This window comes from Netta rufina (genome assembly GCF_964035555.1).
Source record: "Netta rufina genome assembly, chromosome: 10".
NCBI classification, from domain to species: Eukaryota; Metazoa; Chordata; class Aves; order Anseriformes; family Anatidae; genus Netta; species Netta rufina.
Window position 1 is genome coordinate 5,107,473 of NC_140133.1, and position 19,842 is coordinate 5,127,314.

Sequence of the window (19,842 nt, forward strand, 5' to 3'; positions counted from 1 at the left end):
TTTTAACCTCATTTATGACAATGGCAACGTGTTTGTCAGCTGGGAAGAAAACTTTTTGCAGCATCATTTCAGTTAGAATACTGAAAATACTGTTTTTTCCCTGCAACCAACTTAGCATTTCTGAACTTTTAAACTCTTTCCGTATCCTACCCCCTGATAGAACACCAACAATTACATTAATAGAGTTAAAAGTAAAAACCGTCAGGAACTGTGATTCATGCTTGAGACTAGTACTGTTTATAAGAACGTAATAATGCAAAATGGTTTTCTAAGAAAATCAGTCATTTTGAAATCTGGATATCTTTGTTGATCCTGAAGGAAAGGAAGAGCCTACTACTGCTGATATTCTCCCACGTCTGTGGGATGAATTCAGGGTCTTAATTAGTTTCTACCCAACCACATACTCCCATATGCCTTACAAAGGACTAGATGCAGGCTATGTAAATATTCAAAGCCTTTGTCCCTAACAAGGCGTTTCTGCAATACATTAATGTCAGTCAGCCTCAGCCATTCCTTTTAAGCTTTATTCTGAATGTAGTCCTATTTGAAAGATGTTTATTGCCATTTATTTTCCATATTCAACATTTGATTTCCATATCTAACAATTGAAATCGACGCTGTAACACCTTACTACCGTAAGGATGCACTGGATTTTACTGATAGATGAACAATAGCCAAGGCACCAGTGCATATGTGGTTTTTTGTTGTTGTTGGATTTCTCTTGTCCCACAGTATTAATATTTTATGTGCTGTGAAGCATCATGGTATAGTGCATAGTCCCTCCAACTTGTACATTAAGATGGACAATGGGAAAGCAGGCAAAATTCTGCAGATTCTGCAGGAAGCAAACTACTCCAAATTTTCGACCACTCATTCATCGTTAGTGAAATTCATAGGGGCTAATTTTCATTTGCAATCTGTTCGTTGTTCTAAAATTTCAGGTTGGAGAGACATATAATGTTGTCCAGAGAGGCCTGGAAGATCAAAGCTCGAGCTCTGACTTAATGTTGAAGCCAGTATTTGGGATAGCAAATTGGATTTAGGTTAGCCTTTATGCTCACCTAATTCTGTATCAAACTGGGCACAAACCAAGTTCCTAATTCTTGATCTATCTTATGCCAGCTCTAGTATTAAATTTGATTTCCCTGTGAGATCTAAACTGTTACTTTCTTTTCTACCCTTGGCAGTTTTATGCTAGATGTTGCCTGAGAGATTAATACAGAGCACTAGGCTTACTAAAGAGGTGTCCTGCACTGCAGATATTCCACAGAGGCTAATTCCATGTGTCCTTTTATGCCAGTATGACAGAGAATGAGGACTGCAGATGTTGTTTTGTATTTGTCCAGGGACTCCCACAGAATGAAAAAGTGACAATGATACATAAAGGAAGCTTGCTACCTAAGAGTTGCTTACTGCTCTTGAAAATGCTCTCATTGAAATCTCAGAAGATACTTAAGCTATTTAGGAAAACATCCAAGGCTTTACCTAAAAGCAACGTGCACTAAATGTGCATTAGAACTTATTAGAAATATCAATCACTGGTCTGGTAAATCACGTAGGCAAGTTCCAAAATACTTGCAATTAAAATTCCCACCAACCCTCCCCTAATTTATGATAGTCAATGATATCATTTTCTGTACAAACATGAATGTCAACAACCTACTTACAAGAATAATGTTCAGATAATTCATTTTTTATTTTTTATTAATTTTCATCATTTGTTTTGTGATTAGTCCAGGAAAATAATTTTTTACATTTATTTAAATGCACTTGACCTAATGTATTCTATGGATAGAACTGGTAGCAAATGTGTGTTGGGAGTGGCAGGGTTGTGATAGAAGTTCTTAGTCTTTTTTTTTTTCACCTTCAGAATTCCTTACAAATAACCTCATAGCCTCTTAGACATGTGCAATAGGTAATATAACTTCCATTTGGGGTGAAAGGCTAAATTTTAAAGACACATTAGAGGTAAATTTTCTGAGATGTTCAGAATCCTAGCTCAGAGATCAGTCCCAGCTTTTTGAGTTCAGTTAAAAGAAGGGAGTTTGATGTGGTCAGAAGGGCAGTTCCTCAGCAGTAATCCTGATGTGTGCCCATTGGGGCAGTTGCCCTCCACAGGTATGCCAATAATCGTGCATTATAATTTTTGCACCTAGAACAACAACAAAATATCAATGATTTGCATTTAAAAACAACCTAGCCAAAAAGAAGATAATCTTTAATGTGGCAGGGGAGTGGGAACTGCTGAACCTGTCAATAGCACTGAAAGAAATACTTTTCCAACAATTCCTGAGTGGTAGACAATGGACTAGCAGCATTCAGTTCCTCCCACAGAAGGAGGATGGTGCTGCTCTGCACATCAATATCTGAACTTAACAACTAATTGGAGAGATCTCCGAAGCATGTGGCAGGGAGGGGGTTTGTGTGCACAAGCATGTAGATGAGTAATTAAAGAACTATATTTAATGATAGGAGGGTACCTGGATTTGTGAGAGAGGAAAAAGGACTTTTGATTCGTTGGATAAATATGTGAAAATTGCCTGGACCAGCACAAAAGCACTGTTAGAAAACTGGTGTTTGTATGGGTGGTACTAAACATATTGTTTTGTCATGGGCATTTTGTGTTTGCGAATAATATGGATCCAGCAAAGACTAATCAGGGGAACAGTAATTAAGTATTGGGAAAAAGGTAATTAAAGCTAGTTATTAATCTAATTCAGTATTTTTTTTTAAATGAATGATGCTTTTCATAGGAAAGGTCTGAAAATTTCTAATGAGTATTCCAAAAGCCATTTTCATGTCATTTTCAGGTTAAATTGATAGCATTTATAATGTATTTATTTTGCATATTTATTCTGTTAATTGGAAACACTGGCAACTCTGAGTGTAATTACAAGAATGAAAATAGATTTGAACTTGTCTTTAGAAAGTCTGAAAAATATGTTCTTGGTTTGAGGAAGACTGCAGATGTGGATATTTTCTCCGAGCAACTTCTCTGGATGTGTCTGGCCTCAGAGGCTCGGTTTTGCTTTGATATCAGGCATGAGTGAAACTCTGCTACCTGTTTTTTTATTCATGTAGAACATGATACATGCCTGGAACAGTGACAGCCACTTTTAGAATTTGCTCCCAAAATATGACAATTTGCAGTGTACCTGTATTTCACGTTCAGAACAGCTCTCCCTTTGAAGAACAAACGACTGCATTACGCTGCATCAGAGTGCTGTCCGGTCTGCTTTGACATGGGCATGCCAGTGCTAAGACGTGAAAACCAACACTTAAACACAGACAAGTTGCTAGCACCTTAGTTTTATATGACAGAGTTCACAGAGCTATGTTTTTGTCTATATTTTTCTGGTGGACTCTGCAAATGTCTGGTTCATTATTTGTGCAGTGGTTAGTTTAGAGCTTCGAGCTTTTACTTTCAAAACCAGTATGCACTATGAAAAATTCCTGAAAATTACAGTTCAATATATATATATTTATTATACTTTAAAGGCATTTGCCTTGTTGTAACATGCATCAAGTTAAAAGTAAGTGTGTTTACCCTTTCACAGGTGGAAATGCTAGAACGGAAATATGGAGGCCGTCTCATAACTAGACATGCTGCTCGTACCATACAAACAGCTTTTCGCCAGTATCAGATGAACAAAAATTTTGAGCGTCTTAGAAGTTCTATGTCTGAAAATCGTATGTCAAGACGCATTGTACTGTCCAATATGAGAATGCAGTTTTCCTTTGAAGGACCTGAGAAAGTCCACAGCTCTTATTTTGAAGGAAAACAAGTTTCTGTTACAAATGATGGGTCAAAGCTGGGATCTCTGGTGCAATCTGAATGTGGTGACCTTGGAGAGTCAGCTACCATGAAGTCTCCAGCAACATCTACTGATTTCGCCGATGCAATAACGGAACTGGAGGATGCTTTTTCCAGGCAAGTGAAATCCCTCGCAGAGTCCATTGATGATGCGCTGAACTGCCGTAGTCTCCATTCTGATGAAGTCCAGACTCCAGATCCGGTCAGAAGTCGTGAACTGGAAAGGGATAGCTGTGCTCAGACTAAACCAGCAATCCACAACGTGGATCACAGGAAGCTTGATGAGATGACAGCTTCATATAGTGATGTTACGTTGTATATCGACGAGGAGGAGTTATCTCCACCCCTGCCCCTTTCCCAGTCAGTTGACAGACCATCTAGCACAGAATCTGATTTAAGGCTCCGCTCAGTGAACTCTTCTCAAGAGTACTGGTCCATGACCCACAAGGACGATAAGATAGACACTGATACGAGCTGCAGGAGCACCCCTTCCCTGGAATGTCAGGAGCAGAGGATGAGAATGGATCACCTACCATTGCTAACTATAGAGCCACCCAGCGACAGCTCAGTGGACTTGAGCGATCGCTCAGAGAGGGGTTCGTTAAAGAGACAAAACGCATATGACCGAGGAATCACTAGTCAGCAAGGAAGCCCAAAACATATCCCTCACAATATTCCTGCCAAGATTATATCCCGAGAGGAACAGGAGGCAAGACACCGGCCTAGGCCTATCGATAGTCATTTAGCTATTAATGGCACAGCAAACAGGCAAAGCAAATCAGAGTCTGATTATTCTGATGGAGACAATGACAGCATCAACAGCACTTCCAACTCCAATGATACGATAAATTGCAGCTCGGAATCTTCTTCTAGAGACAGTCTAAGGGAGCAAACCTTGAGCAAACAAACATACCACAAAGAAACTCGTAACAGCTGGGATTCGCCTGCCTTCAGTAATGATATTATCAGGAAACGCCATTATAGGATTGGACTAAACCTTTTTAACAAGTAAGTACAGTATTTCCCCCTTTTCTCTTTGTGTTTGATAGAAAAGTGGCCACTGAGCAAGGAACATTTTACTTGCAGCACGTAAGTAAGATGGTAGTCTGGTACTGGCTTTTCAGTGGAAAAAATAACCCCAGTGTTTTCATAGAGGTTTTTTAAGAAGTAATACACTACATACATACATACATACATCCCTGAAAATCAGAGGCATGTTAATAGGCCACCTAGATCAAATAACTGATTTGTCTGCTCATGGTGGCTGTTCATGCTAGAGTATTTACAAATTGACATCTTCATAGTTAAACAGCTTTAGGGGGAAATAAAAATATATATATATAAACAGTAGCAAATTGTTAAAGAAGGCAAATCAATTTCCTTTCATGGGCAAAAATATGATTGTTTACTTCTGATCCATTTTTTGTGTTTGTGGGTATAACAAATACAAAATCTTCTCCTGCCCTAATCATGTAGGTATTGTAGAACTTGTCATGTGGGAATTAAAAATGACAAGCAGAGGAAGATGAACTTCCTGTTTACCCCAGGCAAGGCTTCAAACCTGTTCAATGATTTTCATCAAAACTTTGATACTAAAAAACTTTTTGCTGAATATTTTTACAGTGAGTAGATATATGGAGTACCGCATTGTCACAAAATATTTATTTCCACCTTTGACTGCTAAGTTTCCCATGCATGGAGCTGTTTAAAGCCCCTAGAGAATAGCTTATAAATTTATGTTTCATTTAAATACTTTCTTCCTTGGATGCTGCCAGGTGTTAGTAGAAAACTGAATATTATGATAGAGGGTAACAGAAAATATACTACTTAATCTCTGCATTCACATGACTGGAGTTACACAGATCTTATTAGAACTATCATAATGTGAAGATAAGCATGGCTAAGTGGTTGGCATGAGAAATCTTTAGATTTTCTTCACTGCTTAGTTGATACCTAGTGTGCCAACTTCCTTGCCTAAATGGCTACAGTAATCTTAAACCTATTCTGGTACTACTGCTTATAAAGCTCCTTAGAGCTCTTAGATGAAAGATGCTAAGTGCCAGAAGTTGTTCTTATTTTTCTTTAAAATATTGTTGGCAGCTCACATTACTGTTTGTAGAGTTTGTTTTTCTAAAAATTCTCTGCAGAGTATTTCAGGATCTCTCTATGAAAATATTGTAGCTTTCTGAAGAGCTAGGAGGTATTTGGTGTGCTGCCGCAGACCTTGCTTCACGGTTTCCTACGGCTTGAATGAGTTCAGCCCTCACTTTTGGCTGGCTGTGCTGTGATTTGTGTTGTTTGGATTAATAGATCAGTGGTTCATCATATAATAATGTGTTGTAACATTGAGATATTTAAATTTTTTGATGTCATCACCTGAGGCTGTGCATTACAATACTAAGTATAGATCAGTCAGGTTTGACTGTGAAAGCTTTCAGGCTTGTTTTAACTATTTGTAAAAAGTTAATAGCTTTTAACTAACTGGAAGAAGTCAGAGGAACTTTGCAGCTTTTAAAGCTTTTGAAGTAGGCCAGGCAGGCTCCTTTAGAAGGTTTGAAAACATTAACATCCTTGGCAGCAGGTGGGATGGGGAGGAAGGTGCTGGAACTCTCTGGCTGACATTTAGAAGACTTGGTGTTTGCTCATTTTTTACATAGTAATTAAACCTTCAGCAGTCAATGATTAGTGAACTTCGAGCTTAGTAATACAGTCCTTTGAGTCAATTGCAGAAGGGTGTAAGAAAAAAGGGTGAATGGAAAAAGTGCTCAAGCACCATGTGGAGATGAATGAGGACACTGAAAATTGTCAGATGTCACATGTCATATCAGTAGGAGGCTGAAAGTGAAAAACAAACATCAAGAATATAAAAGAATAGAGACTGTTCTTTGAAACACATCTGAGTGATCTTGAGGCATGGACCTGAAAGAGAGTAGATAAATTTTGTTATATATATTGGCTGGTTGTGAGGTGATGTGCAATTTGTTAGAAGTGAGCTCTAACACAGAGCACCACGCAGAATTCCGGGCAGCACCTCCCTGCCTGAGCTTTGGCTGCATGCTTGTTTCACTCCTCCACAGCGTTTTTATCTCCAGGATTGATACAGAAGTGAAGAGTCTAATGACCTTCGGGTGAGTCACTCTGATTCTATTGATAGCTCAGACAATCCCCAAATATCCTGTGTACCTTGTTTTTGATTATGGCTCTTCTTCAAGTCCACAGAGATTGTGACATTTCAGTAACAGCCTCAGTTCCTCTCTGCGCAATGTCAGGCATTAAACCAGCACAGAACGTGATGGAGCATGAACCTGCAAGCTCTTCTCAAAAGGTAGCTGGGAAGCTTCCAGAGCTTTATTCTTGAAAAAGTTCAGGAGACTCATAAGAGTGTATCAGTAAGACTGCGAATTGCATTCTGTGAGGTAACGGAAGGGACAGAGACTGGGTTCAGGCACTTGCCAGGGTTTGCAGGTTATCATCTATTCAACACAGAGCGTACCTTTTCCTTTTAGGTACGTGCTGTACAGTTGCCATAGTTTCAACTAATTTCTGAGCATTAGGTGTGTAACATTAGCCCATTGGCCTTAGCACGTGAGGTATGTCACAGCATTTGGAAGTCCAAACATCTTTTGAAAAGAAAGTCTCGTCCTAGACTTCGGTTTCTCGGCAGAGTGCTCTTTCACAACCAGAACAACGTGAAAGATGATTGCCTGAGCTGCTGAGAGACGGGCCACGAAGCGGGCCTGCACGTCAGATGGGCTGGTCTGCAAACCCTTCCCAGTTTCTATCCCGTGACAGGGCAGAAGAGGGGTGCCTACGCACAGTCCTGTGTTGCAAACTGCTTGTGCTCCTCCCATGTGACCCGCTGCACGCCCGCCCCGTGTTGGGATGCTTTTTTAGTATGCTCTTCAGAGCTGGAGTCAATGCCGCAGACCCATTTTAGATGTCTTTTGATCATGTCCTCTTTCCTGACACATTTACGATCATAAAACAGGGAGGAGTGCAGGTCTTGGCAGTGAGCTCCCGGGAGGACGTGCACTCCACCCAGGCAGAAGGACAGCAGAACTGAAAGAAGTGGCTGTGAAGCTACCTCTTACGAGGGTTTTTTTTCCAAATCCACCAGAGGAAGTTTTAGGGATGGCTTTTACAACAAGTTTGTGTTAATTTCATTGCATCTTTGAAACCTCTCTTGCAAATTAAGATCCCAAACATTAATGGACAAATAATTGTGATATTTCTTTTCGGTACATGGTCGGCTGAAATGCAGAGAATTTAAAAACTTAAAGAAGTGCCTGAATTGTAGTAGAGTAAATACTTCTGCTTTGTTCAGGGGGAGTGTTGAAAGAATAGAGTTTTCAAAAACATGGAAAGTCACTATCCTCACAGTTGAAATTTCAACAGATGCTTTATAATTTTTTTGTCTCTCCTATTGCAGTAATAATTTTCAGAAGCCAGAGAGCAGTTCTCTTACAAGAGGCCTTTTATGAGAATAGCCAGTTATGGGTGGAGTAAAAATCGAGCACAACTGGTGGTCTGGTTCACTTCAATCAGCATTTTATGCAAAACTTGAGTAGCTCAGAGGTCCTTGGAGAAAGGAGAGAAAGGCAGCAGAGAAGAAACCATAGGTAACTGAAAGGCACTTTTCTAGGAGCTTTATCACTTGATCATGGAATTTGTTCCAATCTAAAACGTGGCACTCAAGTTGCAGCCTTAGTGTTGATTAAAGAAACACACATTTTTAAGGATGTTTTGTGATACCCAGTATACTAGAATATACAGTATCCCCAAAACAGAATGTTTTCTGCCAAATAATCTGCAACTAAGTAACAGCTTTTGTATGTGCTGCTATTTTTGAATGGCAGTAGTGATTTGGCTCTGTCAATAGGGTGTGCGGTTGTGTGTTACCATTCATTGACTTCCTCGGGGAAGGATTGCAGGTGCGTGCCCGGAGTTCAAGGGCTCCCGGGGAAGCTTGGTGAGGCCAGCTGTGTTGAATTAGGCATTTTCTTCAGTGCAGTCTGAAAGGGATGTAGTCTGGGAGAAATGATGCTGGAAACCATCCCTCACTTACAGGCAGAAGGAAAACACTACCTAGAAAGGTTTATTTTGCAGGCTTCAAACCCTGCCTATGCAAATCCAGACTTTGAGACTAGTTTGCTTGTAAATAAGGCTTCAAGAGGGCTTTTGACTGCTGCTTAAAAAAAAAAAAAAAAGTAAAAAGGACTGTGATTTTATTCTCGTGTTTGTTTTGACTGCAGTCTGGAAATACCAGGCTTACCAGTTATTGCAGCCCAATCTGGTAGGATATTCAGGTTCCATTCTGCTACCAGTGCACTGATGGTTCGAGCAGATTAAATAGGGCAGGATGGTTTAACCTCAGCAGTCTGAAGAAACACCTCCTACCCTTGGGTCAGCTTTGCCGTCAGTAGCAGCAGATTGCAATCGTGTGCGGAGCTGTGCATGTGTAGGAAGAATATTGCCAGGCTCCCTGCTCTCGTGCCACCATTTTGGTGGCAGTAACTCTGGCTCCTTGCCAGTTATCTGGCTGTACAGATAGAGAACTGTTCTCCCTGTGTCCCCAGTCTGTTACAGCTTACTGTTTTGCAGATTTTTCTGCAACTTCCTTCCTAACAGTCTATTATCAAGGCTCCCACTCTTCCAGAATTCTCTCAGAGGTGCGCTAGTGATGGAGCTAAGAAGTCATGAGTTACTGCTTGTATTACGCAGTGATCTTCTGACCTCTAAATCTTGAAAGCCCTACCGGCTTTATTTATTTTACGGTGGTGATGATTTTATTTAAAATTTAAAAATCATTAGGGTTATGATTTGAATATTAATTCCAGGAGCAGTCTCTTTTAAGCATGTCTATATTCTTTGGAATATTAACTCAAGTATTTCTTTATTTCACTGAGCAGATACGAGAGGAATTCACTAAGTGCTGGAGGGATTATACCAAATACAAAATTGTAAATTACAATTTGTAGAGAAATTCTTGTTGGAAATCTGAGAGGATACAAATGTACTATTTGTGACAAGGCAGGCTTGTCAATGAGCTTTTCCGTGGACTTTTAACTGTTCAGCAAAGGTGTATCTTTCATTTATATGTGGATAGAGATTGATTCCTAAGTACTGATACATTCAGAAAGTACCGCAAACATTTTCTTTATTTGAAATCCATAAAAATTGTCCAGTTTTATTAAAAATAAAAAATAAAGTTTTACAATTAGCCATTAGTTTAAATATTTATGTCTATTAATTTTTTGTTTCTGCATTTACATGGATCACATGCCTAATGAATTTTGCTCAAGATGCTGAACACGCTTTGTGTATTTTTTTAGGTTTTGTGGCATTCTTTCAGCATTCTAATGTCTGGTTTGAAAACGTGTATTTTTAGACTGTACCCCTTAGAATGTTAAGTTGAAAGCTTACTGGAAACTTTGCTAATGATCTTGGGCTTTGTAAGTGCAGATTGAGTAAGAGAAAGAAGGTGCAAATCAAACTGAGTTGGGTTTCTTTACCTTTAAACTGATTCTTTTCTCTTGTCAATTGTGCTGTAATATCTTTGCTAATTTATTTTTCTGTGACTTTTTTTTTGAAAGATTCAGTAGGAATAGGAAAGGGGAAGCAGGAGGCTTTTTAAGGATTTTGCAACAGAGCCATTTGCCATCCTCGTGTGTATGCTGAAAGGGACTTCACTGTTGTTGCAACATCTGGACTGCAGATTATTCACCCACAGACAGTTCCAACAAAAATTAAAATCAAAGCACTCCATGTAGCTTGTCCTCTAACATGCTGAGGAGTTAGTAAGAAGAGAAGAATGTTCTTAGTATGACTTTCATTATTTCTAAAAACATTTAGCCCTAAGTGAGAACACCCAAAGGAAAAAAAAAAGCCATGCGTGTTTTGTTTTTTTCTATGCGTGTTTTATCTTTTCTCCCCGAGGACCCGTTTTTTCCCCTCCTTTTTTCCACGATGGGTTCTTTGATTAGCATACATTGTCCTGCCCATAAGGAACAGCTGAAACGTATAACTGCAAGAATTCAACCAATAGTATCCCGAGCACTGGTTTCAAATATGGGCATAAGGATTCCCTTTATTGCCACTAAAAGGGAGGATAAACTTTACCAAATGTTGGAAACAAATCTAGCTTTTGAAAGGCTGCACTATGAGCAGCCGTAGCTGTGTGCGAATGTCCCTGGAACAGTGAAAGAGCCATTACCTCATCCTCCGCCACCAGCTCCGCCTGCCCTTAAATATTCTGGGCACACGTCTCGCTGCCGCTGCTGCGTGCCAGGAATCGGTAACCAGTTTGCTCCAACAATGCCTGGGTGGGTGCTCAGGATGTGGCCGTGCATTAGCAAATGACCCTGTGCGTGGGGGAGTTTGACTGAGCAGCAGCTCCCAGCCCTGCATCTGATGTGGCTCTGGATGCCAGAATTTTAATTCATTCTTACCCGCCCGAATCTCAAGTGACCGGATTCTGAGAATGAAAAATGTGGCCAGCTGCTTTCGTGGGCATACAGCAGGAGTAGCGAGCTGGGGAGGCTGCGTATAGGAGCCTTCAGAAAAAGAGTTAAGGAAAAGAGAAGGGAGCACCAGCTCTTAGCTCCCTTTTGACAATTCAAACTGTCAACTGATTTGGGGTTTGGTGGATCTGTAAAGGAAGAATCTGAAAATCTTTGCCTGTATTTCTGCATTGCCAATTTAACAGGTACCCCTTTTAAAGTAAATGTGACCTAATGCTTCACATCTACAGTCGACAGAATTGCAAAAATTGAAGCTGAAGTACTTCTGTTATGTGTAAATGGAGTGAGGGTGTGGAAGGAGAACTTAGGGCAGGGACACTAGAAAATGTGAAGACCGGGACTGCTCCTCAATTTCAAGGAGGTAGTCATCTTCATGTCTCATATCTTAATGCCTCATTTCACAGTTGCATAAACACAAAAGCAATACTTAATCCTGGTAGATAGATCTGAGAGAACCAGCAGGTTTTTCATGTATCTTGTCTGAAAGCGGAGTGTGTTTTGTTCTGCTGGCTGCTGCAAGCTCTTTTCCCTGTTCTTTGAGAAATGCAGAGATGCAATGGGGTCAGAGAAGGTGAGAAAATCCTCACAGGATGTTTTGGTTCATTTCTTTCACATTCTCTTTCCTGTGAGGAGAGAGAAGAAAGGAAAAAAAAAAAAATAACTGTGCTACAGAATCTGCTATGTGCTAGTGATGACTCAGGGCTGTTTATACCAGCTGGGACATGTCCCACTACTGCACTGGAAGTGCTTCTGGTTCTGAAGCTTATGGCTCTTAGCTCTGCTAACTGCTTTGCTCCCCAAGGCTGATGGTTCACGTACAGAAAAACCCTACTTCTGCAATAGTTTCGCACTTTATTCTTTCCCCTTTATTAGAATGACTTGGCCTTACTCTGCTTGGATCCTTTAGGTGACTTTCAGACACCCTGCACTTGATACAGTTTTCCAATCAATCTGATTCAGGTGTTACTTTTAAGGCAAGCCTAAACATTCAGTAAGGGTGATAATGTGGCATGCATCCTTTCCTAGCACTTTGCTAGGTAACGGTCACCTAAAGAAACCGATCAGCTGGAAAGTAAGGGCAGTATTGTTTAGATACGTTATTCATTCTGTGAAAACAGATGTCTACAGAATTTCCTGTCTTTCTTTTGCTCCCACATGAAATAAAACCGGTCATTGAGATCACTTCCTAGAACAGTCTTTTGTTAGTGTCAGGAGTGTAAATTAACTTTCACTGAAAGGACGTTACTCCAGGTAATTGGGTGTAATTGCAAGTAAGCCTTCACGTTCCTGGTGGAAGAGTTTTGGTTTGGTCTTCAGTGAAACAGGCAAAGTGACTGAGAAGATTAATTTCATAATTTAGTGGGGAGAACCTGTAGGGTTTCTGTCCAAGTAGTGTGAATAACTGCCTCTCCGTGGAATAAAGAGAAGCTGGGAGAAATGTGCAGTTTCTTTATTTACTTTCCTGACCCAGAGATTCTTTCTTGTAGTTACCAGAAGACTCAATTTGCAGCGTATCCTTCTTCCTCTTCATTGGACAGCTGTGTAACATAGGGAAGATACGGTCAGTTTTCTGATTTTTCTGCTTTTCAGTGCCTTTTTTTCCTTGCTGCATAGTTGAGTGAAATCCGACAAGTTGTGTTGGCACTAATTTTGGTAGTATTTTAAATATATTGTTTTCTTTCCCAGAAGGTTTAAAATAGGCATAGTGATTCTCCTAGCTCACTGTGGCAGCAGCAGGATATTGAACAAACACGAAGAAAGAAGTACAGCCATAGGACGTAGCTGCCTGCCAAATGGAGGAGAACGTTTGATCGGCTTGTTGGTACCATGAGCTATTTAAAAAGGAGTTGACTTCTTCAATGTAACCAAGAAAAGTCAGAGGCTCTTGCTATTAAGAGAGTCATCCCTGGAATTTAGTGTTAAGCTACTGCTTAGTTTTGTGAGAGCTGTAAATATTTCCAAAATGGGATCTTTGGTATCAAAGGCAAGGAAGATTTGGTTTGTTTATTTATTTATTTATTTAAACAAGGGCTGGCATCAGAGCTGCATTAAATTCTCCACCCCCAGCATGAAAAGATTTCTTTGGCAGCAGCATGTTTGTGATCTGTTTCTGTTAGCAATGACAGCCTCTAAGAAACATTTGTAGCGCTTGTTTGCGAGTTTCTCTCGGCTTATGCTTCTTTCATGCTTCTTTCAGGGTAGTGTGTGTGCGCAGAAGTGCAGAGGAGAAGCTACAACGAATCGATGCCTTCGGGTTTTTTTAATACAAGTGATTGTGCAGCTAGGTGGGGAGCTTGTCTGGATTAAACACACACACACACACACGAAGAAAACTTTGTCTCCTAGTTCAGTTTGTCAAGAAGTCTTAAACTAGCAAGGGGAATGAGATAAGAGATAAAGAACACACTGGCAGTGCCACTGAAGGGCTCACCAAAGCACAGCCCTCACGTTCGCGTTGTTGGTTTTGCAGTAAGTCTGGCTGTACCAATACATCTGGCAGGTAACAGTAAATGCTAAATGAGTGCTGGTCTCTTCATTACCATCTAATGTCTGGCTAAAAGTTTTCCTCTGTCAAATTCCCTTTTCAGATTCATCACTGTGTTTTTGCAGAAATAGTATTTCCTAGCATTTGAAAGATAACATTTGGAGTGTCTGGATAATACAAAGCCACACTTGCCAAGTACCACTAACATTTGAAATTTGGTGTTGCTTTATGTCCAACAAGCAGCAGCAGCATGCGCTGGTGTATTTCTGACTCTTTGTGGCTTAAACAGCAATTTGCGTGGCTGTCCCTGCTCCTGCGCTACCCGCTGGGTTGTGTGAGCACCACTGCCTGACTCAGGAATTCAGTCATCCGACGTGGTGACCCTTCCCCGCCCAACAAGAGGAGCTGGTTCTGGCTGTGGCTTTCCTGGTTTCCTTACGTCTTTTCATGACCTGCTGTACACTAGCATTCCTCAAACTCTGGCACATCTTGAGTGTCTCTGAAAACAGACTTCAAGCAGAGGAAATGTCAAACCAGTGACGGGGATGACATGATTTTGACAGCCCATATTTAATAATCTGTGGAGCTGTAGGGCTGGGTTTTGTCATTGGCAATCCAAATGTTCTGCAACAGCTATTTGGTGATTTTCTTTGCAGATTAGTGATATTTGGGGCAAATTCTCACGTGGTATAAATTTTTATAACAACACATACCCTAACACGGTCTGGCAGTGGTTCCTCAGGCCACAGAAAAGTGCCTTGAGACAAATAATGACACATGCAGAATTACAGGTGTCTGGCTCACTTCTCTCCTTACAAATTTGGTCATGTCACTAAAAATATTAGGAGTACAGTGTTTTTATAAAAATACGGTGCTACTTACATATCTGTGGTTTTCACTCTAATGAAAAGAAACTTATTTTTCCCCTCTTGTACAGTTATAACTTGGATGAGTGACATTTCTCTCTTCAATGTACCGGCTGGTACTATAACCCTGTCTGAGCTTTTCTCCTCTTCTACCCTGTATGACAGGAGTCCATTTTTAAAAAAGGTCTTTGTGCATCGGTTACATCAGCAAAGCTCCTGAACATACCGACCTTTTTTGGACTTTTCTAGGTCCAATTTGCATACCTGTTAAAGGGGAGAAAAAAATGCAACAACTCCTCAGCTTCAGAAACTGTAAATGCTCTGCCAGCAAACTGCTGATCTAATGAGATTTATACAAATGTCAGCAAGCTGTATGAACTTCCCCTGAATTTATGCTTTCAGTACTGCACGTAGAACTTGCTGAGTAAACAAGCCATCTCCTTCTAGTAACCATAATGCCTTTTAAATTTTCTAAACACACCAGTTCAAATGAATTTAAGGGGCAAAAGAAACAGCAGTGATGTGCAGGGATTTTCTGTTGTCTTGGTTTGATGGGGGACGTTTTTTCTGTTTGTTTCTTGTTTTTGTCTTTTTTCTGTTCTCTTACCTTAGTGTTGTCTTTGTGTTAAATTTTGCTGCAGTCTTCATTCCTGAAATGTTCTTCATATTAAGAAATGACAAGAGATGGAGGAATCCAATGTGTCTTCAGAAACACACAGAGATAACGTTTTTATTGGATATGATCAGTACTCTCTAAAAGCATACTTGTTAAAATGTACACTTTTGGTTAGTTATTTTGAAGCTGCACTACTTTCTCCATTCATTCGCATTCATTCCCTAAATGTTGCTTTAAATCATCCAAAAAGTCTTGCTATGAATCAGTTTCTGGTAAATTCCTTAGCCCTTTATGCGGCATCTGAAAATTGAATTTAAATATTTATTTCTATATCTTTTTCAGTTATTTTTTTCTTCCTTTCAATAGATTCCTGTTGATCTATATTTTTGAGATAGATTTTTAGCTTTATTTTAGACATGGCTGCATTGTACCAATCCTGTAAAGATGAAAAGTTCTGTAAATACGTATATCTTCAATGATGTAAGATGCTAATTTTAGAGGGTATATTTTGCTATTAGTTAATATATTCAGATCTGAAAATAAACACACAGCTTATGCAGTTTCCACTCTTGCTATTTATAGCCTCTTATCTTCCCTGCTGTTGGTAGATGTAATTAACAAGTCATCACTGGGAATTTTCCTAATCACAGAAGGCTCTTAGCTGTAACTGGAGAAGAATCTACTCTCAGTTCTGAGTAGATTTGACATGAGATGGGACAACTGGCATCAGTTATCCTTGCTTCTGCCAGTTGTCCCACCTCATGTCAAATCCATGTCCCTGTCACGTACCACTCACTTCCACATCCAGTCATGAACTTTAGGAAAATTAGGGTTTAGTGAAACCGTTTGTCCAACTAAAAATATCTGATTTTGCCAGCAATATAGTCCTCATTTGCTTGTGTTGTTTTCTCCTGCCCTCCTAGAAATCCCATCGGCTACCTGGCACACTTTGTCCTTCATTGAGAAGGAACAAACGTTTCTGGTAGTTTGGGTATAGCCAACCCCCCAGCCCGCATGCCCTCCTGCTGTGTTTAGGCAATTCCTTCATACTTAGTAATATTTGAAATTTATAATGTCAGGGATGACTTAAATTTCCATGGAGCCATTTAGTTCTTCAATTTCTCTGACTCTGCAAAGAGGAAAAATATTACCTATGTTAAAAGACAGAAAGGGAAAGCATCCTGTATGTGCTTCTCTCTTAACCTGTTGGTAACTTCACTTTTAAGCAAAATTTGATTGGAAGTTCAATATTTCCGATTGCTCTCACAGAGCCCCAGTCTTGTATTACTTACCTCTCCTCTCACATGCAATGATGTCAGTCCTGGCTGGGAGCGGGAGGCAGCCTGCAGCAGCAATAAATCCCCCTGAATCTCCCTAGCTTGCAAGGTGACTAAAAACAGGAGGTTGTTTTTCCAATAAGCTGTTTGTTAACATTTAATTCCTGTTAAATTTAATTGCTTGGTCAACAGTCTAAAATGAGTTCAGGGTTTCAGATCATCAAAAACAAAAGTATGACAAAAATGTTGTCAGCAAAATAGACTGCCAAAGCAGGAGTTTCTGAGCTGAACAGGAGCTGGGGAGGAGAAGACTTTTTTACTTCCTCTGAGTTTTAATACCTGCAGTTAGACAGAGAAACTACATTTACTTGGAGCTTTATTTGTGCAAATTCAGATTATAACCCTTAACCTTCAGAACTCTTCTGTGAGCCAAGTAGTACTCATTTTGGTAATGGGAAAACTGGAGAACTGGCAGACTGACTTGCTCAGTGAGTGGGACACCGACAACTCCAGACCCCCACCAGCTTCCCCTGGCTACTTTTCTTCCATGCCATCCTTTAGAATATGCTATATGGGAGGCTGACGTTTCTTGCGGTGAAGTACCAAAAGACCATCTGAAGGCCCAGGCTCTGGCTGTAAGAACAATTACCGGGCTAGTGTTTGCTCCAAGAAATCCTTTATCCATGTTGTAGCGATAAATATCAAACCTTCAAAAACAGATCAAACATTACAGAAAGTTACAGTTCTCATCTCAGAATGTAGTAGAAATTATCCACGTAAACCCTTTAATTGTTGGGTTCTTTATTTTTAGCAGTTTTTCTCTGCTGGATTAAACTACATGCTTGGCTGTTGGCTGGAGTCAACTTGCAACAAGTTCAATTGCTGTCAGTCAGATTCTCTAGGTTTGCGGTTGTTTTTTTGTAGAACAGAACAAGTAAATGCTTTCTAGTGGACAGATTTCAAAATCATATAATGCCGTTCTATTGAGCTCTAGCTGGAAAATTCAGTGGATAAGGCTGAATCAGAAAGAAAGGAAGTTAAATTGTTTACTTTCTCCATTGTGTAAATAACTCTTACATGTTTGTTAACCTGCAGTTCCTGCCACTGCTACCACAGTTTGGTTTAGCACATAGGGAAAGGGTAGTCTGAGTTCCTACAGTTTTCATTTTCATGTTATTACCATTCAGAGTTAATAGGTATTGCTGCTATGTCACAACATTTAAGACAAATTGGATCATTTCCAAATGATCCTAGACTGCAAAACTTCTTGATGCGTCACTTCGGCGTGCAGGAAGAATCAATGGGTAAAGAGCTTTTGGCTTCCGGTAGCTGAATGGATTTAAAGTCTGGTTTGGTGTCTTCAAATCGTAGAATCACAGAATATCCAAGTTGGAAGGGACCCACAAGGAGCATCGAGTCCAACTCCGGGCTGTCCAGAGGACCACCCTCGTGAGGAAGTTGTAGACCACGATGAGGTCTCCCCTCAGTCTCCTCTTCTTGTCCAACCTGGTTGGAAGTGCATTTAGACAAAGTGATTTCATATCGCTGAGCCAGAAGCAGAGCTTCGTGTGTGAAATACTTGTGTATTTCACCAGAAACCAACCTGTGTAAAATGATACAGCTGCATAGGAACTGATACCAACTACGTCATGTGTAACTTCTGTGATGATTTTAAATGTTCAGGCTTATCAGAGGGAAGGGGTAAGAATTTAAGTTGTGGTTTAGTGTCAGAAGTAATGATACAGCATTTTCTACATCTAAAGTAAAGGTTATCTTTGGATCAAGCTGTGCTTTGTGGTCGTGTTCTTTGTTTTCTGACTTGACAGTTGCTGGAGAGGAAGTCTCCTGCCTTGCAGGCAAACGTAGTTTGCTTTCAAGGGGGAAGGAGCAAATTATTCCTGGTTTTGTTCGATGCTGTGAATTTAAATTCAGAAAGATTAAGAATTCTGAAAACACTTCAGAATTGTATAAACGTAGCATTAACACTGCTTACATGAAAAAGGGTACTTTCTGAGTGCGAAGGAGATCATTTAGAATTACAGAATCGTTAGGGTTGGAAAAGACCTCCAAGGTCATCCGGTCTAACCATCACCCTATCAATGTCACCCACTGAACCATGTCCCTAAGCACCAGGTCCAACCTCTCCTTGAACACCCCCAGGGACGGTGACTCCACCACCTCCCTGGGCAACCTGTCCCAATGCCTGACTGCTCTTTCTGAGCAGAAATGTCTCCTCATTTCCAACCTGAACCTCCCCTGGCGCAACTTGAGGCCATTCCCTCTGGTCTTATCACTAGTTACCTGCAAGAAGAAGCTGACCCCCAGCTCCCCACCCCTTCCTTTCAGGCAGTTGCAGAGAGCAGTAAGGTCTCCCTGAGCCTCCTCTTCTCCAGACCAAACACCCCCAGTGCCCTCAGTCGCTCCTCACAGGACTTGTGTCCCAGGCCCTTCACCAGCTTTGTAGCCCTTCTCTGGGCACGCTCCAGGGCCTCGATGTCCTTCTTGTAGTGAGGGGCCCAAAGCTGAACACAGTACTCGAGGTGTGGCCTCACCAGAGCAGAGTACAGAGGACGATCACCTGCCTGGCCCTGCTGGCTGCACTACTCCTGACACAAGCCAGGATGCCGTTGGCCTTTTTGTCCACCTGGCCATGCTGCTGGCTCATGTTCAGGCAAGCATCCATCAACACCTCCAGATCCTTTTCCTCTGCACAGCTTGCAAAATTGTATTTAGAAAATGACGGTGTACATGTAAAGTTCCTTCAGATGGAAAGAGCCAGAAAGCCTAATACTAGAAGTTGAGATTCAATAACTCTACATTGATTAAATTCTGTATATTCCTCTGATCTAACTAACTCTTAATAGGGTATTAAGTGTGTAATAACGTAAAAAAGTATGAGAAACTGGTTTTGTTAAGATATCCCCTTAATATATTTAAGACAAGCTATGGTTATCTGTTGTGTCACACTACTGGAAAATGCTGTGCACAGTATACTCTGTGAGGGGAATTTTACATCACTCCAAAATACAAGCAGCATTTGCCTTTGTAAGCAGCCAGTTTTATTACTAAAAACCTTTTCCCTCCTCAACACAGGTTTCTTAATATGTTATAATTAGTATTTTCAGCTTGGTTTGAGATAGGCCACATCTGGAAGTGAGGTGTAAAGAGATGTGAAAATACTCCAAAAAATACAAAGGTGCCGGTCTGAGGGAGGTAAATCTGGAGTAAGGGGTGTGGTAAAGGACATGAAAATACATGTAAATT

General features: G+C 40.5%; 1 protein-coding gene across 2 annotated transcripts in view; it reads left to right on the forward strand.

Moving 5' to 3' along the window:
- IQSEC1 (IQ motif and Sec7 domain ArfGEF 1) overlaps positions 1-19,842 on the forward strand; it is a 71,264-nt gene that overhangs the window by 17,768 nt on the left and 33,654 nt on the right. For both annotated transcript variants that reach the window (XM_084292993.1, XM_084292994.1), the window contains exon 3: positions 3,558-4,822. In XM_084292993.1, the coding sequence (XP_084149119.1) occupies positions 3,558-4,822 (1,265 nt within the window). The remainder of the gene's footprint in view (positions 1-3,557; positions 4,823-19,842) is intronic.